Consider the following 26,249-nt stretch of genomic DNA (forward strand, 5'->3'; position numbering starts at 1 on the left):
TGCCTCCAGGCCGGGAGACCTCCGCTGCAGGAGAGGGCGCGCTGCTCCCAGCGGCACACTTGCCTACAGGGAGGCGCCTCTGTGGCAGGACTGCTCTGGCACCCGGTGGAGACTTGCTGGTGTCTGGGGGGAGTCTGAGCCGGCGTCGTTCTGGCCGGCGGGGGAGGCGCTACGCGGGGGTTGCTCTGCTCGGCGCACGCGCTGGTGCGGAGTCCCGGAAGCGGTGTTCCCCGAGGCCGGGTGCGGAATGGCGGAGAATCCGGCGGCCGAGGAGGCGGCCCCCGCCGCGGTTCTGGCGGCGGCGGGCAGCGGCGGCACCTCGGCCGGCCCGGGCGGCGGCGGAGCGGGCAGCCCCGGCGTCTTCATCCCTGCTGAGTTGTGGGCGGCGGCGGGCTTCGGCGCTGCGACGCAGGGCGCCGGCGTCGCCCCGGGGAGCGGTGGGGCCCCCATCGCGGCGGCCGCGGCAGCCGCGCTCCTCACGCACTCCGCCTTCTGGGACCCCACGGTCAGCGGCGACTGGGATAGCGAACGGCCCAGCCCGGCCTGCCTCCTGCGGATCAAACGGTGAGCGACCCTCCCTGCCCTGCCCTCCACACCCTCCGCACCCTCCAGTGTGATGGGGAGAGGATAAGAAAAAGTAAAATTGAGAAAATTTGTGGGTTGAGATAAAGGCACACTGATAAAGCTGTGCATGCAAGCAAAGCAAGGAGTTAATTCACCGCATCCCCTCCTCAGGCAGGGGCTCAGGCATCTCCAGGAGAGCAGGTCTCTGGGGAAGCCAAACATCATCACTCTGAATGTCCCCCATTCCTCTTTCGGTCCCAGCTCTATATGCTGAGTGTGACACTCTATGGTCTGGGATATCCCTGGGGTCAGTTGGGGTTGGCTGTCCCAGCTGTGTCTCCTCCCAGCTTCTCGTGCACCTCCAGCTCCTCCTGGCAGAGAAGGCCTTGACTGTGTAAGCACTATTCAGTGGCAACTAAAACATTCCTGTGTTATCACCACTGTTTCAGCACAGATCCAAAACTGTAGCCCCATATGAGCTATTATGAAGATAGTTAACTCTATCCCAGCCAAAACCAGCACAGAAAGGGATCCTGTATGTAGTCTGAGTGTGTAGAAGGAAAACACAGGGGAGGAAAATCATCCTTCAAACAACAAACTTTACGTAAGAGAACTTTTAAACCTTAGGGGAAGCTTACGGTTGAAGTTTTTGTGCTGGAGCTGATCTCTGGTAAGATACAAGGCAGCAGGTAGTCTAGGTGGACTTGGTCTGATGCCTTGAGTGTTGTTTCATTGAATGCTGCTTGTGCTCTTGAGCACTATTTTGAGGGGTAAGTTGGAAGAGCTTAGCCAAAAAAACAGTTGGGCAAAAGCTCTTTGAGTTGCAAGTTTTTATCTTAAAAATGTGTCCCTTTGCACCCATGCATTGATTTGTCATCTAGAATGTTCTGTTCTGTGCCTCAAGGGCTGATGAATGCCAAGGAAGATCTTGAGTAATTCCTGTTTCCTTTCTTCAGGGACATCATGTCTATTTACAAGGAACCACCCCCGGGAATGTTTGTTGTGCCTGATCCCCATGACATGACCAAGGTAAGAGAAGATTTGGAACTAGTCCAACTTTCCTCTTCTTAGTATGTTGCTGTTGATGGTTGTTTTAAGGGTTTGCTCAAATTGAGTATTCCCTTGATGTTTTGAGAGAAGTCAGGGTGAGTCTTGCAAGAGCATAATGAGGCTTCGGTTTTCTTGGTGACAACTGAGATGGGCTGCATTTAAAATGGGAGGAGGCTCTCAAGGAAACTGGCTCTGTGGAGAGATAGCATCACAGGGATCTGAGGAGCTTGCACAGGTAAAGCCAGCTCTGCTTTAGTGGCCCAAATAAGAGGGAGCTCCATGGGAAGCTGTTGGTCACAGGGAGCTTCTGGAGAGGGTGGAAAACAGAGAAGCATCCATTAGCCACAAGCAGTGTGGGGGTGTCTGTAATCTGCCTGTGGCACTTGGAGGTATTTAATTGTGAGCTGGTGGGGATGTGTCCCTGCACTCACGGCCCTGTCCTGCTGTGGAGCTGCCCACTGGGTCCTCACAGTACCAGGTTGTGTGTAGGACTGACCCACACAGCCGTCCCTGCTGCATCACCTCCAGCAGCCCTGCTCCCTGCAGACACAGCCATGGCTACAGCCCCTCCTGCCCCGCTTCTTCCCCTCCTAGCAAGGGGCTTTCCAGGACTGGGAATTTCCAGTTATGTCAGAGAGAATACAGTGATCTAGGAGGCAGGGGTTGCTCAAATGATGTTCTTGATCCAGTGTGTTTCTTGGCTGGTGCTGCCCTTTTTCCAGCCTGTGTGACCCTGGACTGGTTTCTCAGAGTTGTGTGTGTGTGCAAGGTTGCTTTGTTTTTTTTTTCCCCTGCTGCACACTTCTCCCATCCCCCTGAAAAACATCACATCCTTCAGATTCCCTCAAATCCCCTCCCACTCCCATGTAAGTGCCTGCCTGATTTGGACCTCCCCAGGTTTTTGGAGGTAGCACAAAAGGAGTGTCTCTGCACAGCCAGCTCCCACTTGGGGCACTTTGCTGCAGCTCTGATTTCCCTTAGTGCTGGAAGCTGAAACTGCCAAAATGCCCATCAACGGAAATGAGGGTTTGTAGAGCACCAGCCTTGGGGCTTTTAACTGAAATCCCAGGGAGGTTAAGGGAATCATTAAAGAAGGCTGTTTGGATCACTTGGGGAGCCAGCTTCCTTAATAGCCCAAAGGGAGTACATTTCCTGGTATACAATTGGGATCTATGAGAGTAATTAGCATGGAGAGAATAGGGTTTTAATTTTGGATCCTGGCAGAGGAAGTTGAGTGGTTTTAATAAGACCAAATCAGCACGAGGCCATAAAACTGAGCAGTTTTGGCAGAAATTCTGAATTTTTTTTCTTTCTAAAATTAGATTTTTTTTCATATTTGATTTTTTTTTTTTCTTTTAAGCAGAGCTCACCAGCTGAACTGTGATTCAGTCTGGTTTGGACCGTATAGAGATGTATGGGAGGCAGCTGTGGTGGACTGTGGCCAACCCTTGCGCTGCAAACCTGCTTTGCACATTGAGCGTGGCAGAGGGGAGAGAAGTGCGCAGCAGTGGCTCTGGCTAAGGAGGGAGGATTCTGTCTGGCCTGCACATGGTGTGTGCTCGTGAGAGTTGCTGCCTCGGTGGTGCTGCCTGGGTGGAGGTTTCTTGCCTTTGGTTGGCTTTGTGGAGGATTTGACGGTGCTGCACAATTTTGAAGTGGTGCGCAAGACAGGCTTTTGTTTTCCAGATTCATACATTGATCACAGGCCCATTTGACACGCCTTATGAAGGGGGTTTCTTCTTGTTCCTGTTTCGCTGTCCTCCAGATTATCCCATCCACCCACCAAGGGTCAAACTGATGACAACGGGAAATAACACAGTGAGGTTTAACCCCAACTTCTACCGCAATGGGAAAGTCTGCCTGAGTATTCTAGGGTAAGAGGAGACTTTGGCTGTTTTTATGGGAAATGAGGAGGTGGCTGCAGGCTGTATTCTGCCTCATGCATCTTTCTCAGCGCTTTGTGCCCTGATCTTGCCCCAGACCTGTGCTTGGATGCACCTTTACGCTTCACTGAAGTTGTGTGCAGAATCAGAGTCGTAAAGCAGCACAAATTCCTCTACTGAAATATGAGTCTTAAGTTGCCTTTGAAAGCACCTGAGGACAGAGCAGGGGAAGCATGAAGTTCGGTGGGTGCTGCCCCCTGCTTCCCCTTGCAAAGCCTCTGCCCAAACACCGTGTCTCTTCCCCTTCTGTGCTTCTTAGTCTGGTCCTGGATGTTGTTTGAATGGAGGTTTTTGTGGTTTTAATTTCTTCTCTCTGCGTGAGTTGAAAAAGAAATAAATAAAATGAAAAGCCACTAAGATCTTCCTTGCGAGTCATTTGATTGCTCTGGGCTTCCACCTACAGATGGTATGTGGGGCTGAGTGGTGGGTGTAATGATAAACAAGCTCTGCTTCCCACGCTGCCTGTTCAAACAGGCTCTGCTGCTGCAAATGCTTGTTCCCCGCCTGCTTGATTTTTAAACCTGAGAAAGACCTGGTTGGTGGAATAGCTCTTATGGCTCTGCCAGAGGAGCCCTGGACAGGGTGTGATGTTCCCAACCCCAGCTGGGAGAGTTTCAGTTGCCAGGAAGGAAGGGCTTTTGTGGAGGCCCTGGGCTGGTGCAATTGGGGTCTTGGTACCTGGCTCCTGCTGCTGCAGAGGGGTGGTAGCTACAGCCAGGTGAGGAAGGGGCTGTGATGGCTTCGTTTGCTCTAGGGATTGGATCCATCAGCAGGACTCTGAGCGCTGATGAGGTTATAACTGGGGTGGTTTCTGCGGTGCTGTGCATGTGCCACTTACACCAGAGTTGGTCCAAGTAGCTGATAGCCATCAGCTGATAAATACTGGCCCTGGGCCTGCAGAGAGATGTGTTGTATTGGGAAACACCTTCCCAGCATAGGAGCCTTCCTGATAGAGTGAGCTGGATGCCAGCACCTGCAAAGCACTGAGGTGTATAGGTGTGGTAGTTTGAGCCTGGCTGGATGCCAGGTGCCCACCACACCACTCTGTCACCCACCTCCTCAGTAAGCCAGGGAAGGGGAGAAAATAAGATGGGAGTCTCGTGGGTTGAGATAAAAGCAGTTTAATAAAGAAACAGCAAAGCCGCGTGCGTGGGAAGCAAAGCGAAAGCAGATAAAGCTGTTACTCTCTACTTCCCATCAGCAGCGATGTCCGGCCACCTCCCGAGAAGCAGGGCTGCGGTACGTGTAGTGGTTGCTTTTGGAAGGCCAGAAATGAATCTTGCCTCCCCTTCCTGCTCCTCTCCCCCAGTTTATATTACTGAGCTGACATCATATGGTATGGAATATCTCCTTGGTCAGCCTGGGTCAGCTGTTCTGGCCGTGGTGCCTCCCAAGATTGTGCCCACCCACAGCTATTGGTGAAGGTGGGGGAAGGAATGCTGGAGGGACAGCCCTGATGCTGTGCCAGTAGTAGTCATAATATTGATACCAACAGTAAGCACAGCACTGCAAGAGCTGCTGTGGAAAATCACTACCATCCCAGACCCACTACAGTCTCCACCCCTTATTCCATACCATTTATGTCATGCTCAGACAAACCATCTTAACAACCCATATACATTCTTATATACTCTCATTAACCAGTATCCCCACTCTTCAACAGACAAACACCATTCTTGTATTCCCTCTTGCATCGAACAAATGAACAACATTCTTATATCTTTCATCCTCTGCAGATGTTCACTGGAGCAGGCCATAACTTATGTCTCATCCATCAAGATGGATATCCAGGCCAGGGGAAACAGTGTGTTCAGTGTTGGGCACCAGCACCGGCTTGATTTGTCCACTTGTCCGGTTTCTTGCGAAGTTCATACCTCATCGCCTACAACAGACAACTCACATAACAGGTTATTTTTCCCCCAAGGTTAAATCTCCTTGAGGTACACATCAAGTTTCCCCATCCTTTCTCATCACCCACCAAGTACACCCAGGCCCCTGAGCAAAGACAATCCCACGAATGGGTTTGCCCTTTCCCATGGGAGGTGCAACCCATACTGCCTTCCCCAGCCATTTCCCTGGGTGCACTACAGGGACCTTATCTCCTCCCACAGTATGTAGGGGTTTTGTTTGGGCAGGACCAGGATGGTTAGTTGAACCTCTGCTGTTAACCAGCCAAGTGGCTTCTGCTCAATTTTTATCCCACTGCTTCCATGCCCCATTGCCCAGTGCTCTCAACATGGTCTTTAGTAATCCATTATATCTTTCAATCTTTCCAGAGGCTTGTGGGTGATAGGGGATGTGGTATATCCACTTAATGCCATGTTTCTTTGCCCAGGAGTTTATGAGATTATTTTGAAAATTAGTCCCATTATCTGATTCAATTCTTTCTGGAGTGCCGTGTCGCCACAAAACTTGCCTTTCAAGGCCCAAGACAGTATTTCCCAGTCTAGGTCTACCTGAGCTACTTCAGTTTTGGCAGCTTTGTCTACCTGTTGGTTGTTCCATTGTTCTTCATTGGTACAGCTTTTGGGCACATCAGCATCTACATGACGCACTTTCAGAGTCATATTTTCCACCCGAGCAGCAATGTCTTGCAGCAGCCCAGATGACACTGCACTGACAGTTAGTCTTCTTCCATTGCTGTAGTCATCCCCATAGGGCATTAGCCACCATCCAGGAGTTAGTATAGAGTACTGGCCACCTCTTATTCTGCAATCTCTAGAGCTAGTTGGATGGCTTTCACTTCAGCAAACTGACTCAACTCACCTTCTCCTTCAGTGGCCTCAACAACTCGTCATGTGGGACTCCACACAGCAGCTTTCCACTTACGATGATTTCCTACCACGCAACAGGATCCATCAGTAAACAAAGCATAATGCCTCTCATCTTCTGATAGTTCATTATATGGTGGTGCCTCTTGGGGACGAGCTACTTCCTCAGGCAATGCTCCAAAATCTCTGCCTTCTGACCAGTCCATGATTTCTTCCAGGATTCCTGGGCGATTAGATTTCCCCATCTGAGATCGTTGTGTAATCAGCACCATCCACTTACTCCATGTAGCGCTGGTTGCATGATGTATAGAAGGGGTTTTCCCTTTGAACATCCAGTGTAACACAGGCGGACGTGGTGCCAAGAGGAGATGAGCTTCTGTGCCAATGACTTCTGAAGCAGCTCGAAGTCCCTCATATGCTGCTAGTATTTCTTTTTCAGTGTAGTGGGCTTCTGATCCTCGATATCCTCGGCTCCAAAACCCTAATGGTCAACCTCAGGTTTCTCCAGATGTTTTCTGCCAGAGGCTCCAGGTGAGACCCTGCTCTCCAGCGGCAGTGTAGAGGATATTTTGCACATCTGGTCCTGTATGGATGGGCCCAAGGGCGACTGCACGAGCTATTTCCTATTTAATTTGTTGAAAAGCTTGTTGTTGCTCAAGGCCCAACTCAAAAAACAGTTCTTCTTTCTGGTTACTCTAAGAAGAGGGCTCACAAGCTGACTATAACCTGGGATATGCATCCTCCAGAATCCCACAAAGCCCAGGAAAGCTTGTGTTTCTTTCTTATTAGTTGGTTGAGACATAGTCGCTATTTTGTTCACAACATCCATAGGCACATGCAGATGCCCATCCTGCCATTTTATGCCCAAGAACTGTATCTCTTGTGCAGGTCCCTTTACTTTGCTCCTTTTAACAGCAAAAACAGCTTTTAGAAGAATCTGAATTATTCTTTTCCCTTTCTCAAACACTTCTTCTGCCTTGTTGCCCCATACAATTATGTCATCAATGTACTGTAAATGTTCGGGGGCATCACCCATTTCCAGCACAGTTTGGATTAGACCATGACAAATGGTAGGACTATGTTTCCACCCCTGGGGCAATCGATTCCAGGTATATTGGACACCTCTCCATGTGAAGACGAATTGTGGCCTGTACTCTGCTGCCAACGGAATTGAGAAAAATGCATTGGTGATGTCGACTGTAGCATAGCACTTGGCTGCTTTTGACTCCAGTTCATACTGGAGCTCTAACATGTCTGGTACAGCAGCACTCAGTGGTGGTGTCACTTCATTCAGGCCACGATAGTCTACTGTTAACCTGCACCTCCCATCAGATTTTTTCACAGGCCATATGGGACTATTAAATGGGGAATGAGTTTTGCTGATTACTCCTTGAGTCTCCAGTTGATGAATCAACTCACGGATGGGAGCCAGGGAATCTCGGTTCGTGCAATATTGCCTCCGGTGCACCGTCCTGGTAGCAACTGGTACCTGTTGCTCTTGAACTCGCAGCAATCCCACAACAAAAGGGTCTTCTGAGAGGCCAGGTAAACTGGAGAGTTGTTTGATTTCTCTATATCTACAGTGGCTATACCAAAAGTCCATCGATACTCCTTGGGGTCTTTGAAGTACCCTCTCCTGGGGTAATCTATGCCAAGAATACAAGGGGCCTCTGGACCAGACACAATGGGGTGGTTTTCCTATTTGTCCCCGGTTAAGCTCACTTCAGCCTCTAATACGGATAATTTTTGACATCCCCATGTCACTCCAGAGATCCAGACAGAATCTGTGCCTCTATACCTTGATGGCATCAATGTACACTGTGCCCCTGTGTCTACTAAGACTTTATACCTTTGTGGGTTTGATGTGCCAGGCCATCGAACCCACACAGTCCAGTAGATTCATCCCTTTCCAGTAGTCATCCCTTTCCTCCTCCTGGCTGGAGGCAGGGAGCCTCTATTTCTGTTCTTCATCAGAGTATTCACTATCTGATCCTTGCAATTTTAGACCTGAAGTCCCATCATTGGCATTGAAGGAGGTGGTGGCAGTTCTTCTATATCTTGGAGATTGTTGATTGTCCTCTTTTGTTCTGGCAACTACTATGCTGACAGCCCTCTTGGGTGATCCTTTTCTAACAGCTGTCTTCCCCCTTAGTTCACGTACACGCGCTTCCAGCTTAAAAGTGGGTTCACCATCCCATTTCCTCATATCTTCTCCTTGGCCACGCAAAAAGAGCCAGAGTTCATTTCGCGGTGTACTCCTGTGTCTGGGACTTCCTTTTCCCCTGGTCGGGGCAGTGGATGACCGAATTCTTGGGGCGATTCTGACAGCCAAGCCATCATCCCACACTGGTGAGGAGGTGCAGAGGCTCTCTTCATAGTTTTGCAACTAAGAAGATATTCTCTCCACTGTTGGTATATCCATGTCTGGGTGATACACCATTGCCAAGATATTAGAATATGTAGCTGGGGCACTCTGAATCACTTTTCTCAACATGGCCCGTGTACACTGGACATCGTCTGGATCTGTGGAGGCCTCAGCATTATCTAGATCACCATAGATGACTTCCAACACAGCTAATTCCCTTAGATATTGGATGCCTTCATCAGCTCTAGTCCACTTTCCTCGGGCATTTACAAGATTTTCCTTGAATGGATATCTTGCCCTTACACTTGAGAGAAGCCGTTTCCAGAGACTGCAAATTGAGGTCTTCTTTCCAGTGCCTCTATCAATTCCCCAGTCCCTAGCAAGAGATGCCAGCTGTTGGGCTTCCCTACCTTCCAATTGCTGACTCAGCCCCGTTATCCCACCTGGCTGGTGACTGGAATTTTTTCTCATATCTAGAAGTTCTGATGAGGTGAGGGACCGAGTAGTTTCCATTTCCTTTTCGATTTCTTTCACTCCTTCTTCTGATCTCCTTACTGAAGGACCAGCTGCTTCTTCTAACCTTTCCTCTTCCTCCTCTTCTGCCCTTACTAATCAATGATATGGACTTGTTGACCTCCTTATCCACTGTTTCTTTTTCACTACTAGGGCAACCACTGTGGTTATTGTTTGATTCCCTGACTCAACCATGGTGGTCTCAGATACAGTTTGAGTTTCCACTTCAATCATAGTTCTCTGAGAGGACTGGAGTGTGGCTCAGTAGGCAGAGGCTACGCCCCAGTATAGTGCCTCAACCTGATGGGCCTCACTGGGGTAGGCAAGACACCCTTCTATCGGGTGATGTGCCAGTAAAGCGTTTTTTTTTATCTGTTCCGGTGTAAAATCCCAGGTTACAGGAGGTGATAACCGTCCTAGGAATTTGCCCAGATTCATCCACACACCCTGCCACCCAGGGACTGGCCGCTTCAGGGGGCATTTTAACATGTTTCCATCCCAAATTTGTCCTCTCTGATGCCCAGATGAGTCCAGATTCCACAAAATATGTAATATACCAGCCATGTTAATTAGTAATATTAAAACTCTCATATAAGGGTGACTAAGGACCTGGGAAGTCTGTATAACAAAATTGTCTAGATCAGTCCGAGCTGAGGGGAAAGAGGTGCGTTGTCCCAGGACCTCCACAAGATAGCTCCCACAGCACAGTAAATCCATCAGTAACAGAATGAGACTCACAATTATTATTTGGGCCATCATGTTCTAAGGCCCTTTCATCCTTTTCACAAAGTCATACAGCCAACTTAGCAAAGCTTTCAAGGTTAGCGCGCAGCACAGAGTGTTAGTAGCAGCATGTTCCCAAACATTACAAAGTGAAAAATAAGCTGCATTACAGCAAAGCTCTGTGACCAGCACAGGAGCTTTGCACTCATTAGCTTACTGTAATTACAATGCATTTAATGTAAAACTGCTATTATCTCGCCCTTGGTTGAATGCCAAAAAGGCTGTGGTAGCTTGACCCTGGCTGGATGCCAGGTGCCCACCACACCACTCTGTCCCCCACCTCCTCAGCAAGCCAGGGAAGGGGAGAAAATAAGATGGGAGTCTCGTGGGTTGAGATAAAAGCAGTTTAATAAAGAAGCAGCAAAGCCGCGTGTGCGGGAAGCAAAGCAAAAGCAGATAAAGCTGTTACTCTCTACTTCCCATCAGCAGCGATGTCCGGCCACCTCCCGAGAAGCAGGGCTGCGGTACGCGTAGCGGTTGCTTTTGGAAGGCCAGAAATGAATCTTGCCTCCCCTTCCTGCTCCTCTCCCCCAGTTTATATTACCGAGCTAATGTCATATGGTATGGAATATCTCCTTGGTGAGCCTGGGTCAGCTGTTCTGGCCGTGGTGCCTCCCAAGATTGTGCCCACCCACAGCTATTGGTGAAGGTGGGGGAAGGAATGCTGGAGGGACAGCCCTGATGCTGTGCCAGTAGTAGTCATAATATTGATACCAACAGTAAGCACAGCACTGCAAGAGCTGCTGTGGAAAATCACTACCATCCCAGACCCACTGCAAATAGGGCACGTCTATATCCTGGGGATCTTATGCCCAGCAGCTCCCAGGCAAGCTGCCTTGTTGCTCATGCAGTTGTAGCCCTGGCATGGAAGCTAAATTGAAGAATGGTCAAAGAGCCTTGGCCTTAGGAGAAATGGGAAGTGCAAAGGGAGCTACGAATGACAGGGTTTAGTAAGAGCATATGTGGGTCAGCACATCCTTGCTCAGCTTGCAGGGAGACAAGTCTGTATCTGGAACAAGGATATCAAGGACAAGTGGCAGAACAACCTTTTCTGTTTGTGCTGTTCTATGCAAAGACTTTTGTGACTCTGTGTGTACGAAATGGTCACCTTATCCATATAGCAGAGCATTCGTTAGTGCTTTTGATGGCAGTCCTTGTACCAGGTGTCTGCACTACAAACCACACAAGTGATGGTCTTGTTTGAGTCCTGAAAATCAAATTTCAATTCTTAAGGATTGTTGGATTTGACTTATGGTGGAGCTGGTAGCTCATGTTGTTCCAGTCTGCAGTGGTGAGATGGTAGCCGTAGCTTTAAAGTGCCCTGTGAAATGCTCAGAAATGTTACTTTCCTCAACTCTGATGCCCTCTGTGTGTTAGCAGTGGAGTGAGGTTTACCAGCCTCTTTTTTTGCACTAAAGCACTCATTTGGTTGAGAGAATGAATTACTGTTTTCTTGAAAACTTTCTCAGTATCCAGTGTTTTCTGTATTTGTAACAACTGTTTATTTTCCTCTCTTATTGCTGTAAGGTGTAGCTGTGGTTTCCCAAGCTTTTCTGATCTTTGGCAGTTGGAGGAATGGTGCTCACCAGACAGTCCTGTGTTGTTAATTGATGCTTTTGTGTTTTGATGCCTCAGCACCTGGACAGGGCCTGCGTGGAGCCCAGCACAGAGTATCTCTTCAGTCCTCATCTCTATCCAGTCTCTGATGACTGAGAACCCCTATCACAATGAACCCGGCTTTGAGCAGGTAAGAGTTTGTGGTGGATCATCTCTGATTCTGCAACTGCTTGTCTCTTCCCTCCACACCTTGCTCCTGGTAGCAAATCCAATTCTGGAAACAGGGACAAGAGTAGGTTATGTTGCTTGTCTCTTTTCTAGCTTGCTGTGCCTCTAGTCAGAGCTTGAGGGGGAGCTGCCAGCCAGCTCTGAGCCAGAGGCTGCTGAGCTCACGTATATGTAAGGTAACAGAAGAACATGAGGCATTTGAGAAGTTGCTGAGGAGATGGGATGGATCCTCATTTCTCTGCTGCACAACTACCGAAATGACTTCCTTGGGACATGCTGTCTTGGAGGAACCAAACTTCTCAGGTTTTCATGGTCTCCAGCACCTTGGAGAGAGGCGGGTTTCTGTGCAAACTTATATCAGTTGATTTGTCATCAGAACTGTGACCTGTGAGTGCAAGGCTCTGGAGGCACGTAAAATCTTGCCAGCTTTTCATTTGCAGTATAAATTAGCTCAGCTTACACAGAACAGAGAAACTGTAGTGAGTTCATGCACCAGTGAAATTCATCAGGCCCAGGAGACAGAGATGAAGAGCCATTGCAGTCACCTGGACTCACTGGCCCACATTCTGTTTGCAGGAGAGGCACCCTGGGGACAGCAAGAACTATAACGAGTGCATTCGGCATGAGACCATCCGAGTAGCAGTGTGTGACATGCTGGAAGGAAAGTGTCCCTGTCCTGAGCCCTTACGGTATGGAAAAGAGGCATGGAGGGAGTGGGGAAAGGGAAACAGGATAAACTTCTCTGGCTGCTCCTCCTGAGAGCTGCTTCTGCGAGGAGTTATTTTGTTTCCCCTGAAGTGGATGGCTGCATCTGTGTGGTGCCCAAGAGCAGTGCATTGACAAAGGCCATGTTAGTGTGCACAATGGCTGAAGCCTCTGGCTTATGTTGGAGAATAAATGTGCTTTGTCTTATGAGGAAAGAAAAAGAAACAGTCTCAGAGGGAGGGGAGCACAGCTGTTAGGGAAGCATGTACAGAATCTCTTCAGCTGCATTTCCTGTCTGGAACTCTTCAGCTCAGAGTCCTGTCTGACTGTACCTTGTTGTCTGGGACAACTTGTCTGGGTGTCCATGCTGACTACACAAACTGGAATTGAGTGGGATGGAGTGACCCTGGATGATGGGACTGTTGTAACACTGTCATTTGGTGTTGATTGTTTGCCCTCAGGGGTGTAATGGAGAAATCCTTCATGGAATACTATGACTTCTATGAAGGGGTGTGTAAAGAGAGACTTTATCTCCAAGGACAGATAATGCAGGTGAGTGGCAGACAATTTTCTTGTTGATAGGACACTGCCTTAGTGGATAAGAGTGTGTGGTTAGTGACAAATAACAATGTGCCACACCTAGAGGTACATGGGGTGGGTCTGGATCTTTTCTATGAACTGTGTATTCCAACTTTGAATCATGAAACCGAGATCCAAGACGTTCCCGTGGATAAAACACAACCATTCCCAAGCTCAGAAGATACACACAATGTCTGCAAGACAGATTTCTGAGTGCTGACCCTGAGACACCTGTTTCAGCAGAGGAACCAGTAGATTTTGTTTTCATGTGGCTTTGGTGTTAAGCAGGGAGTGTATGTGCAGGTTATCCAGTACTGGTGACAACTGAACTCCATTGCAGTATTTTCCTGTTGGGTCACTGCTAGAGTTTCTCTTGTTCTGAGGTTTCTTTGCTCAAACAAACAGCAGGTAGAACACTCCTTGTTCTGTTAGATGAGTTCAAAAGTTACTAGGGGAGGAAGTGTGACAATACAGCAGACACATCTAGACAGGTTGAATACAGGAGCTTGTTTCTGCAGGGAAATGGACTTTAAAGAACAGATTGCCAAGCTATTTGCATATGAACAGATGTGTCTTCTTCCCTCATCAGCCACCTCTTGTCTGATTCATTGAGAAATTCCACTGCTAAGAAAAGATGGAGGTGAGCCTTCCCCCCCTCTGTCAGTGCCGTATAATTCATAAATTGAAAGCACTCCCAAAGCAAGATATGTTTGGAATGAGAAATTCCATAAGGAATGTCTGTGCCTGACATCTAGCTACAGAGAGTACTGAACTGAAGGCTGTGGAGTGAAGTTTGGTGACATTAGAAGATCTCCTTCATGGGGCCAGGCTCCACAGTTTCTGAAGACCACTGTGTTAGGCTCAGTTCCTAGAGGACTGCCATGGTTGATTTTCTGTTCACTTGTAAATACTAGTGCAAGAAGCATGAACACAATGTGCTGGAGAGATGGTGGTGTCTTCATTACCCTGTATTTAAAATGGAAGTCACTTCAGGCTCAGTATCAGTTAAGTGCTTGTCAAAGGTGTTGTCTTGTTAAGTCTGGGGCCACATGTTGGCTTGTACCAAAGATTCCTGTCAGATAGGACAGTGTAAACTCTACCACCATACATAATAGCCCTGACAACGTGTCTTCAACCTGGCACGGGGATAAAAGCAGCAAATGTTAAGTCCAAAGACTTTCTGCCTCTGACTTGGCTACATCTCAACTGGGGGCCTTGGTTTAAGATGAGAATAGTGATGCTTTCATTTGGACAGGGTCTGTAGCACTACTATCAAGTGTGGTCAAGTCTTTGGATTTTAGAGTCTTTCATTTGTAATGTTTTCCCTGTCTCCCTGGAATGGTTCTGAGACTAAACCTTTGAAATAGTTTACTTCCTCAGAGAAGGTGGTAGAAACCTAACTCATGTCTGCATGGCCTTTCATCTGGTGTTGAAGTTTGCTTGAGTTTGTAAGGTTTCCCAAAAGAGACTCCAAACAGACATTATCATCAGTCTTCAGCTTCTGCCATGATACTGGAAAGTAAAGAGGCCTCTCCATCATAAAATGGGATTTAACCCTTAAGTTTTTTGCCATTTGTTACCCAATTACTATGCAGCTTTCTTCTTTCTGCCTCTTAGAATCATAGACTTATTACGGTTAGAAAAGACCTTTAAGATCATTGAGTCCAACCCCTGCCCTCACACTGCCAAGCCTACCACTAACCTATGGCCCTCAGCACCTCATCAATGTGTCTGCCATTCAACGAGACCTGGACAGGCTGGAGGGTTGGGCAGGGAGAAATCTAATGACATTCAACAAGGGCAAGTGTAGAGTCCTGTATCTGGGAAAGAATAAGCCCATGTACCAATACAGGTTGGGGAATGAACTCTTAGAGAGTAGTGTAGGGGAAAGGGATCCGGGGGTCCTGGTGGACAGCCGGATGAGCATGAGCCAGCAATGTGCCCTCGTGGCCAAGAAGGCCAATGGCATCCTGGGGTGTATTAGAAGGGCTGTGGGCAGTAGGTTGAGAGAGGTTCTCCTTCGCCTCTACTCTGCCCTCGTGAGACCACATCTGGAATATTGTGTCCAGTTCTGGGCCCCTCAGTTCAAGAAGGACAGGGAGCTGCTGGAAAGAGTTCAGCACAGGGCCACAGAGATGATTAAAGAAGTGGAGCATCTCCCTTCTGATGAAAGGCTGGTGCTAAAGAGCTGGGGCTCTTTAGCTTGGAGGAGACTGAGGGGTGACCTCATTAATGTTTACAAATACATAAAGGGTGAGTGTCAGGAGGATGGAGCCAGGCTGTTTTCAGTGACGTCCAATGATAAGACAATGGGTATAAGCTGGAATACAAGAGGTTTCAAAGAAATACAAGGTAGAATTTCTTCCCTGTTCAGGCGAGGGAGCACAGGAAGGGGCTGCCCAGGTGGATTGTTGAGTCTCCTTCTCTGGAGACATTCAAAACCCACCTGTATGAGTTCCTGTGTGACCTACTCTAGGTGATCCTGCTCTGGCAGGGGGGTTGGACTAGATGATCTTTGGAAGTCCCTTCCAACCCTTAAGATACTGTTTGATTCTAAATATTTCCAGGGATGGTGACTCCACAACCTCCCTGAGCAGCCTGGGACAGTGTCTAACAACTCTCTTGGTAAAAAAGTTCTTCCTCATCTCCAGTCTAAACCTCCTCCGTTGCAACTTGAGCCAGTTTCCTCTTGACCAGTCAGCTGTCGATTAACAACCCCAGATTCTTTTCTGTAGGACAGTTGTCATGGTTTAGCAAGGAGCAGCTTTTGCTTGGTAACAGGGGGGTGGGGTTGCAGTGAAGACCTGATTAAGAGTTTTTGGACTTTTCCCCAGCTCTTGGGTTCAGACCCACCTCTGTCCTGGCTGGGCCAATCTGGCGCCTCTGCCATCACTATTTAAGGATGGGAATTTGAAGTGCTTGGGAGGAGGTGTAAGAGTGGTACAAGATGGAGGTGACCTTGTGGACCCCACAGTCAGAGAAGGAGGATGGAAGGAGGAGTGACAAATCAGAGACTCCTCTGCAACCCGTGGCAAGAACGCAGCTGTGCCCTTGCAACCCATGGAGGGCAATGGCAGGACTGAGAAGTACCAGCAGCTCTGGGTGAGTGCACCCAGACAGGCAAGAGACTGTGTGAGGAGACGGCCATGGCACAGGCTGTGCTGGAGAGCCTGCGCGCCACAGAGCAGACCCACACGAGAGGCAGAGAGGAGCTGCAGCCTTTGGGATGAACACATGTTGGAGCAGCCCATGCAGGGCTGCTGGGTGTGTGAGGTACCCCGTGGAGGTGCAGGGAGGACTGGCACAGAGCCCGCCTGGCCTGAGGAGAGACAAACAGCAGAAGCCATCAGGAGTAGACTGACTAAAACCCCCACTCCCTGCCCCCCTGGGCCGTTCAGTTGGGGAGGAGTTAAAGACACCGGGATCAGGACTCTGAGCGCGGGAAGAGGGGAGGAGTGGGGCAAAGGTGGTCTTAAAGGAGTGGTTGTGCTCTTCATCATTTTACCACTCTGTATTGTTTTGTGTTGGTTATGTTTTGGGGTTTTATGGTTATGCTTTAGTTGATGTTGCATTAAATTATTTTCTGTTTTCTTCCCCAAGCCGAGTAGCCTGGTCTGTTTTGTCTGGGACCATAAGGGGCAATTAAGCCCTCCCTGCCCTTTGGCAATTCTCAGGTCTTTGGTACTTGAGTCTAATTGTGATCTTTTGTCCCTGGATGGGCCTAAACTGGACATCAGCTTTCCAGCCACTCTTGCCAGAAATGGTGTATACAATAGGCTTATCTGTGGTTTTCTTTCAGGATCCTTTTGGTGAAAAACGAGGCCACTTTGACTATCAGTCCCTATTGGTGCGCTTGCAAGGAATTCGTCAGAAGGTGCAAGAGAAACACCAGCAGGAGAATACAGAGATAGACTCTGAGAGCAGCTCCTCTGAGACAGAGACAGACACTCAAAGTTGCTCTAAAGCTTAGAGCTTTGCTGCCACTTGTCCTGTCTCACACCAGAGTTCCCCTGACAGACTCGACAACCAACTCAGCGCCAGAGTGGAGGCAACTGCGGAGTGTCTCCTGTCTCCTTGTCCTGCTCTAGTGGATAACGCTGACTGAGATTTCTTGCTAGGAAAAGCCAAGCTTGTGACAGGCTACTCTTCAAAGGTACTTCCTCTGCTAGAAAGCCAGAGATTGTGGCATCAGGGTTTTTTTTTTTTTTTTGAAACACCCTGATGCGCGGGAGCTTTCCGGAGTCAAAGACGTATCCTCATGGAGGTAGAGTCAGTGCTCGTTTATTAGTAATACACACTGATATTTATACATTAGTACAGAATTCAGGTGATAGTAACATAACATTAATTGGTTACATCTGCAAAGCAATATGCTACTTGGCACAAGCTAATTGGTTAATTGCTAAAGCTCACACTCTTAGTTTAAGCAAAATCTCAGCACAGCTGTGGTTAAAAATATCCTGCTTTTACTTCTTCTCAGCTGCTCACTGTTTTCAGGCAGTCTCCTCCTGGCATGTGCCCAAGGTCAAGCTGATCTGGCTATCTGTGTGAAAGCTTGGACTGTGCAAACATGCTTCTAACAAAACTCAATGTCCTGTATCAGCAAGAAACTTCTCTACAAACACCTACACTGGTTGTTTTTCCTTCTTTTTGGGTTTTTTTTTTTTTTCCTCCTCCATTTGATTATAGAATGAGATCTAGACTGTAAATTCTCGTTACAGCTTTTCTGTTCCTAGACACTGAGCCCTTCCCTGGGGCCATGCTGAACGTGGAGCTGTAGCTGTGGGAGTGCTTTGATGAGTCCAGGATGTGACAGGGTGTGACATCACATGCCCAGGCGAAACCTTTGCATGCGGGTTTGGAGAGATGGAGCCTCTCAGCTCTGTGGAGCCCATCTACCTGATATCTTTCTTCTAGACACTGTTCTAGACAGACCAAAGATAAAGAGCAGTGGCAGAACCTGGGCTTTACTCTGAAAGCTTTACTCAAGCTCTGAGTGACTTTGTCCACTAAGACTTCAGGCACAAAGGGGCAGATGAAAAGTGGAAACCTCAAAATTCCGTAAATAGAGTGCAGGTGTGTTCATCCTGGTGTTTTGGGAAGGGAGAGTGAGGACATCATTGGTCAGAGATGAAGGGAGCACTTAAAAATAAGTTTAGCTTGTGTATTTTTTAAGGTGATTATTTGAATTTAGCATTCTATAAATACTTTATTCTGACTGCTCTGAACAGAGCTGATTTGTTTCCTTAACTGCAGTACTCTTTGCTTTCCACCTCTCTACTCAGTGTAATATTTTATTTGCCACCTCCCTCCCCACTGCTACCTTGCTGCATCACACTGAAAGGCAGCTCTAGCTAAGGAAGCCACTCCTTCTGGGTGGAGTTTTTCAGAGGTGTACACCTTTTACTGACAAATTCCTTTACTCAGTGTTGTAAAGTTTAACTCTGACCATTCTAGACAGCACTTTTTTACTGAGGGAGGGCCAGTCTCTTGGGGATAAGCCTGCTGGCTGCCAGTGCCATTACATCAAGATATAATCAGTGTGACTTGGATGGTGGTGACGTACAGTTCCTCCAGTTCCTTCCCTCAAGAGAAAGCTGGACTTACATAGGACTCACTCAACACCTAGACCAGATGAGAGCAAATAAAGCGGTGTTCACCTTGAAGTGAGATCTTTGGGAGGCAATGGGGTCTCCCGAGAAGTCAGGAGCCGTGTGCTGTTTCACCACCTCTTTAATCCCATTGTAAATGTCACCAATGTTGTTTTTCACCCTTCAGTAGCATCGTGGGTAGAGCTGTGACTCTGCTGCCTGCCCCAGGCAGGGTGGCTCTGAAATCAATGTTTGATGCATGTGGCGTTACCATCTACCAAGACAACGAAATGAGAAAATGCCTTATTGTGGACACTATTCACATAACTAGCATGTTGCTGTAAGAGAAGTAATAGTTTTATAGTTCTAATGTTGTCTGGTTTACCATTTCTGAATGTTTCCATTTCAAAGTGACAATCCTCAAATGACTGCTTTAGGGAGAGATATTTTAGCAATAGATTGTTAGACCTAATTGAGTTGAAAAAATATATGCACAAGAGTCACTCTAAGATACCTTGTTTATATACTATTGTACATAAGATTTTTTGTGCAATAAAGTTTGTTTTGGCAGAATCTAGACTGTGGTACTCCTCAGTGGAACAATGACACATTCACAGAAAAGAGAGAACTACAGAACAGTTTCTCAGTGTCACTGCTGGCTCCTAAGATTATGTGACTCTTAGCCAGTCATATTTGCATTCTCTGAGACTGCACTTGCAATGGCAGCTTAGATAATTTTCCTCTTGCCTATGACAAGGTAATTAGTTGTCTGTAATGGTAAATGGCATTTCCACCCACAACAGAGGAGAAAATTCAGAGGTAAGCAAGTATGAATCAGTCCTATTACACTTTTCAAGCTAGATACCTTTTACAAAACTTTTATTTCAAGTCCACTATCTCTGTGTTTCAGGTGATATGCAAATAACCTCACAAGAATTATACACAGGCACAGAACATGTAGCAGTCAAGGTATTGCTTCCTTGGCTTCCTCTAGAGTGATTTCCTGAGAGTACAGCTCTGCAAAGAGAGCAGGCAGCCAGTACTGAGGTTCTCCTGCTGCCTGCATATCCAGCCAGGCCATTCTTTCTTTCAGCAAGTGTTCCTATACAAACAGAGCAGAAACTGTGAGTGAAACTTAACTCAGTGGCCAAGAAGCCATTCACAAGAGAGGCCTGGCCCCACATTTATTCTAGGCTAAGGGAGGATGCAGAGCTGGGACTACAATAATTTTTATTTCACTAGACTGGGAAAAGGACAGTTCAGACGTCCAGCCATGCCTGCCAGTGTGTTTGTATAGGACCTGAGCTAACAGGATACAAATTTAATGGAGATCAGTGAAGCCACGGGAAGATGTACAGCTTGTGAGATTGTGCTTTCCTCAGTCTGTGTTTGTGCAGTGTATGCCCGGCCTTGAGCCCACTGTAGGATGCCATGTGCATGCTGTGGTGATGCATCTCTGGCACAGGCTCTGCTGTGGAGCACTCACTGCACTCTCACTGGGCACGAGACCTTCATACATACCAGTACTTGCTTCGCGCGTTCGGTCTCCCACTTCAGGCTGGACCTGATCTCACTGACTGTTACATAGCCCTTCTTCTGCAATGACATGAAAAAAAATACTCTGTGCTTACAGGCAAGACTGTTGTCCATACTTCAGAAGAATGTGGAGAGTTTTGCCTATGGGCCTGGTCTAACCACAGTTCCCTGTCATGGAAGCAATAAAGTTCTTTCAAGGTGTCTGCATTTTTAAATCTGCTCCATACCTCTGCCAGCTGCAGGACGACAGTGTGATCCATGTTCAGTTCAGCTGGCACCGACTGGATCAGGTACGTTCCACCAACAGGGATTATCACAAAGCCATTCCCCAGGACCTTCAGCTTCTTGATTGCACGAAGGAGATCATCCCTGAGAAGCAGAGGGAGGTCAATGCAAGGCTTTAAGGTGAAAGCCTCTCTCAAACTGCACGCTGTATTCTGTGAGGCAGATGTGACGTGCAGAAGTTACAAGCAATAGCAGCTCCTTGGAGCTCACTGCAGTTTCAGGTAATCAACAGCTGAAAGTTTTTATGAAGCAATTTAGAATGATTTTGCATATCTGTGCCCCTCTCAGAAGACTTGCATTAGAGACCCACTTGCATTAGAGCACCTAAGCCTTAAGGTTAAGCCTCAATTAGTGATCATGATGGTGATTTGTGTCCTAAAATTTGTTTCTGTGGTGCCAAGTATCAGTCTTTTCTTTACAGCTTGGTGGACCACAGCACCTTCAGCAGTCTGTGGCAGTAAGAGAGCTGGATTTGCAGGGGAGTAATTGTCTCCAGCTCAAAGCAACAGTCCTTTATGCCTTAGGGCTCCCAGAGAAAGCACACTGCTGCTTTCTGAAATGCTTAAGTCATTAATTGTGGATCATGTGTAATTGGCTCTATTGTTAGAAGTTAAATTTGGAGTCTCACAAACAGCAGCACCTTTGAGTGCTGCTGAGCTCAGTCACCCCCTTTCCTTCCCCGCATGCTCCTTGACCTCCCTTTCCTGTAGTACAGAGGCACTCACTGGCTGACATCCTGAGCAAACTTCCCCCTTCCCTTCAGCACTTGCTGATGAAGTTCTTCCAGTGTTATCAGACCTAGGAGTCAACAAAAGGGGACAGGAAAACATTACTGCACAGTAAAAAAATGACTCCAGCAAGAGCAGTCAAGGGTGCCTCAGCCCTGCCTTCCATTTTACAAGCTTCCATTTTTCATTGTTGCTGGTATCATCCAGCCCTGGGTGAGATAAGCATTGAGTCACTTCTGTTACCAGAACTAACATGCAGCAGTCAGCTGTTGCCTTCTCCCATAAATGTATTGGGACTCAAGTTTCAGCTGGCTTTGCTGTAGCCCATTCCTGGTCTCGGATTGCCCTTTTGGAGTGAAGAATGTCTACTATCTTTTAATGAGGGACTTAGCAATGGTATTCCAACTCTTTGGTATATTGCTGTGATCCTTTGGAGATAAATCTTGCTGCCAGGCTCAAAGCAGTGACTTATCAGTTTTGTACTCCTTCAAAATTGTCATTGATCCCTGGTCCTTCCCCATGCTACTGCAAGTTACAGCTTTGTTACCCAAGCAGGGCAGAGTTGCTCAGTCTCTGCAGGAATCAATAAAACTGGGTGATTACCAGTTAACATGGTAGAAACAAAATAAGGCTTTTTGGGGACAAGGAAGACAAAACTCCCATCTCAGTAATTTGTGACACTACGCTGAGCCATGCGACTCGTTTTTCCCCAGGGAACAGGTAACCTCCTGTTAGAGGTGTCCCCTAGAAACCAGACACAACTGGGATCCTTACCTCCATTCCTGTGTTTCAGAGCCAGGCAAACTTCAATGATCTGCACGCCTAGTTCATAGTAGAAGTCTCCAACTCCCAGCATCTCTGACCAGAATCCCTTACCAGCTGTAAACAGAGAAAGAGGAAAGTGATCAGATCATTGGGAAAAATACCTTTCCTTAAGTTGCTGGTATTAAGCAGGCTGCTTGCAAACTCCACTGTGGGGATTCAGACCCGTTAATGAAGAGTCTCTATTTTGGTTATTCTACCTGTTTTCCCAACCCTTTTAAGTAAACAGCACCCAAAGGTACATCACACCAATCCACGAGCCCCAAGAATCCAAATGCCATCAGCTCTCCTCAAGGACAACCTCCACCAGCTGCACTGTGAGCTGTTCACAGTGTGAGGGCAGCAAGATGAATCCATAGTCACGAGCCCCACTGCCTGTTCCTCACATGCCAAAGGATCCACTCCGATGGTTGCACACATGTCCTGGAACTGGACCCGGAACTCAGGGTTTTTACGGATCTCTTGCTTGTGTTTGCTGGCAAACTCTTCTAAGTTGGTCTTAAACATGTCCAGCTGCTTAGACATCTGAAAGAGAATTGCACAGAAGTGTTTGTCTTAACACTTGATGCAGTTTTTGCACAAACACGGTCCCCACTAAGTCAGCAGTGCCCTCAAGAAACACTCAGGTCCCTGATGTGCTGCCCACCCAGTGCAGATGGCCCCAGTGGAAATCAGAGAAAATCACTCCATGAAGTCAGAAACATCCACATTTTACCACAGAATTCAAACCAGTGTCAGATCACAGTGGAGAGAAGACAAGGCTCAGAATGGGGCTGGGCCAGGGGGCAGTTATTCTGTGATGTACATGGGGCAGAAACAGTTCTACAGGACTGCGATGCTGCTGAGGTCCTGGGAAGGGAGGCAGAGCCAAGCCTGCTGCAAACACCACAGCTCTCTGATGCAAAGGCAGCCTAATGGGTGACATCATTACCAACACTGCTTGTGGACAGTGCTCTGGACACCAGAGCAGAGTGGGACACAAAGGCAGGTTTGTGCCTAGGCTCACAACTGGGGTTATTGCCACTGCTAGGGATGGATATTCCCGATCCAGAGGTGGATCTCCCACCTGCGTCAGCTGGTCTTCAGCCAGGACGGTCCCTCGCTCCTTGTACTTTGCCTGCAGGAGGAAAATGGGATGAGAGAGACAGTGCTGAGGACACCAGAAACTCAAACTACATGACGGAACTGCTCCTTCAGGATGGACCCACCAGTGTCACGGGCCAGCGGGGAGGCTGTCAGGAAGCCCGGGGAACTCTGTGCTTGGAGTAGGGCTGGCGCTGTCTGGGAGGACGGATGTGAGGGCGGGAATGGCCCCACAGGGAACCTGGCAGCCCCTGCCACAGGACCGAAGGGTCTGTCTCCCCTGACACGGTACCAATGGCACTTGGCAGCTCCCTGCCCGGGACCGGTGGCGCCTGGCGATCTCCCCCGGGGTCAATGGGTCCTGGCACCCCTCCCATGGGCCCGGTACCTGCCCCGCCGGGCCCGGCAGGTCCGAGTCCTGGTCCCCCTCACACGGGTCCGCCCCCCTCATCCCCGGTCGCCCCTCACCTCCGCGAGCTTCCTCTTGGCGATAGCGCCCGCGCCCACTCCCCGCCGGTGCATCCCGGCGCTGCTGCCCTCCGCGCTCCGTCCGACGTCATCTCTCGGGCGTCATCTCCCCGCGACGGGGGTGGGCGCTGAGGACCAGACTGCGCGGGGCGTCCGTGGGGGTGGAATTTGGGGGGAGTCGAGGAGAGGCTTGATTTGGGTTTTTTCGGTGGGACCGCCTCTGGGGGTGGGAGTAACCCCCGGGGAAGGCGTTCAGCCCCCACTGGGGCGGGGAGATCCCCGCGATGGGCAGGAATGTTCCCCAGAGGGAGGGAAGGACCCGTTTGTGGGGCCGCGTCGCTCTGGGGGAGGGGAGTCCGCCGCGGGTGCGGTTGGGAGGGGTGGTCAGGAGGGAGGATGAGCCTGAAGCACTCATTGGAATCATAGAATCATTACGGTTGGAAAATACTTTTAGGATCATCGAGTCCAACCTCTGCCAAGCCCACAACTAACCCATGTCTCTCAGCAACTCATCTACACGGCTTTGCAATATCTCCAGGGATGGGGACTCCACCACCTCCCTGGGCAGCCCATTCCAATACTTAATAACCCTCTTGGTAAAAAAGTTTTTCTTCATCTCCAATCTAAACCTCCCCTGGTCCTATCATTCTTTACTGAAGAGATCGACCCCCATCTCACTACAACTCCCTTTCAGGAAGTTGTAGAGAGTGATCATGTGTCCTCTCAGCCTCTTCCAGACTAAACCACCCCAGTTCCCTCAGCCACTCCCTATCAGACTTGTGCTCCATCTCTGGCCATGCTCCAGCCCCTCAGTGTCTTTCTTGCAGTGAGGGGCCCAACACTGAACACAGTATTCAAGGTGCAGCCTCACCAGTGCCCAGCACAGGGGGACAATCCCTGCCCTAGTCCTGCTGGTCACACTATTTCTGATACAGGCCAGGATGCTATTTACTGCCTTGGCCACCTGGGCACACTGCTGGCTCATGTTCAGCCAGCTGTCAATTAACACTCCCACATCCTTTTCTGCCAGGCATCTTTCCAGCCCCTCTGCCCCAAGCCTGTAGTGTTGACTGAGGTCATTGTGAGCTAAGGGCAGCATCCAGCACTTGACCTTGTTGAACCTCATACAGTTGGCCTCAGCCCATCGATCCAGCCTGTCCAGGTCCCTCTGAAGAGCTGTCCTGCCCTCAAGCCAATCTTACACAGCCACCCAGCTTGGTGTTGTCAGCAAACTTACTGAGGGTGCACTTGGTCCCCTCATCCAGATCATTGATAAAGGTGTTAAAGATGTTACACAGAATAGGCCCCAACAGTGAGCCCTGGGGAACACCACTGGTGACAGGCCAACAACTGGAAGGGCAGGGCCAGCCCAGTTTCCCTCCAGCCCAGGCTGAACTTTACCACCAATGCCATTTGTTAAGTCATGGCCCAGCAGCACATCCCAAAGTACAGAAGCACATCCCAAAAACCTGCCCTCAGATCTTTCTGTCAGCTGTAGGCCCATTCACTGATGCTCACAAGTTGTGGAGGGACCCTTATGAACCTTGTTTGGAAGGTCACATTTTTTTTCAGCAGTTTAGTACTATCATATTGCTCAACCCCAGATCAGATCTTATCTGAGTCTTATTTCAGCTTCAGGATAAACTCTTTATTGCTTGTATTAGCAAAACAGAAAATATGCACAGGACAGAGTGAATATAAGGCATTTTCCTCCTTCTCACGTGTCTTGGCAGGATAAAGAGAGAGCTCCTCAGGAAGGCACTAGAGTTACACAGTCCTAACAAAGCAGAAGGGCAGAGAAAACCATAGATTCCTGGGGTACTGCACTTAACCCATTTTCATTTATTCCCTATAGGAAACGAGACACAAGTTACTGTCTCTCCACCCTCCAGCCCACTCTGATACCCTGCCAACCCACCTTGATGGCAAGACACATACCAAAGTCAGTACCTGATAGTAAGTACCTACATGTTCTGAGAAAAAAAAAAAAAAAGAGAGAAAAAAAAATCAGCAACTGTTTGGAGGAGAGAGATGGAAACAAGTGTTTCTCTGCAGGACAGGCTGCAGGATGAGCTCAGCAGCTACTTGTTTTCTCTAGCCGGCTGGCTGGCCACTTGGCTCACATTGTCTGACCAAGCTGCATGGAATTGTCTGTAGTACAGAACTGCCTCTTATTTCCAACCTACATTTATTCATGGACAGTTCATTCCTTTTTGTTCTCGTGCCAACTTTTACCATTAGCATCAACAGCTCTTTTCTCACCCTGTTTTTTTTTATAGATGGTGAGTTTGTGTCTCTCAGTCTTCATTTTACTCAGCTAAGCATAGGGCCCTGGAGCCTCCTCAGGGCCCTCTCCTGCACTTTTTGCATCCCAGTTGCTTGTGTTTCCCTCTGAATGCCTTTCATATGGGTGTACAATGCACAGAAAAAAAGACTTCCTCTAGGTGGTGTGGGTTTGGGTCCCCTTTCTTTTCTCATTAAAAAGAGGGGAAAAACGATTTACCAACTTCCCTTCTCTAGGCTGCAATTTAAAAAAAAAGGTGTTCCCTCATCTTTATTGTATCATCAGTGGTCTGAAGCAACTTTTGCAGAACCAAAGTCTAGCCAGAGCTCTAAGCTCTCCCAGTCAAATCCATCTGAGGTGCACCATGTCAGCACTCAGTGCTTATCTAAAGAGG

General features: G+C 48.4%; 2 protein-coding genes across 2 annotated transcripts; one reads left to right on the forward strand and one right to left on the reverse strand.

Annotated features, from left to right (window-relative positions):
* The first annotated feature begins 235 nt into the window (after positions 1 to 235).
* Positions 236 to 19,222, forward strand: LOC104563368 (ubiquitin-conjugating enzyme E2 Z). Its single transcript, XM_062016681.1, has 7 exons — positions 236 to 564; positions 1,521 to 1,593; positions 3,301 to 3,488; positions 11,625 to 11,736; positions 12,351 to 12,463; positions 12,941 to 13,031; positions 16,858 to 19,222. The coding sequence occupies exons 1-7, from the start codon at positions 248 to 250 to the stop codon at positions 17,026 to 17,028; spliced, it is 1,065 nt and encodes a 354-aa protein (XP_061872665.1). The 5' UTR covers positions 236 to 247; the 3' UTR covers positions 17,029 to 19,222.
* On the reverse strand, positions 18,774 to 23,832 carry LOC133628478 (vacuolar-sorting protein SNF8-like). Its single transcript, XM_062016682.1, has 8 exons — positions 23,572 to 23,832; positions 23,087 to 23,137; positions 22,407 to 22,545; positions 21,973 to 22,077; positions 21,196 to 21,268; positions 20,413 to 20,554; positions 20,171 to 20,245; positions 18,774 to 19,751 (listed from the first exon to the last, which is right to left on the reverse strand). The coding sequence occupies exons 1-8, from the start codon at positions 23,623 to 23,625 to the stop codon at positions 19,614 to 19,616; spliced, it is 777 nt and encodes a 258-aa protein (XP_061872666.1). The 5' UTR covers positions 23,626 to 23,832; the 3' UTR covers positions 18,774 to 19,613.
* Between the last annotated feature and the right edge of the window lie 2,417 nt (positions 23,833 to 26,249).

This window comes from Colius striatus, chromosome W (assembly GCF_028858725.1).
Source record: "Colius striatus isolate bColStr4 chromosome W, bColStr4.1.hap1, whole genome shotgun sequence".
Lineage (NCBI taxonomy): Eukaryota > Metazoa > Chordata > Aves > Coliiformes > Coliidae > Colius > Colius striatus.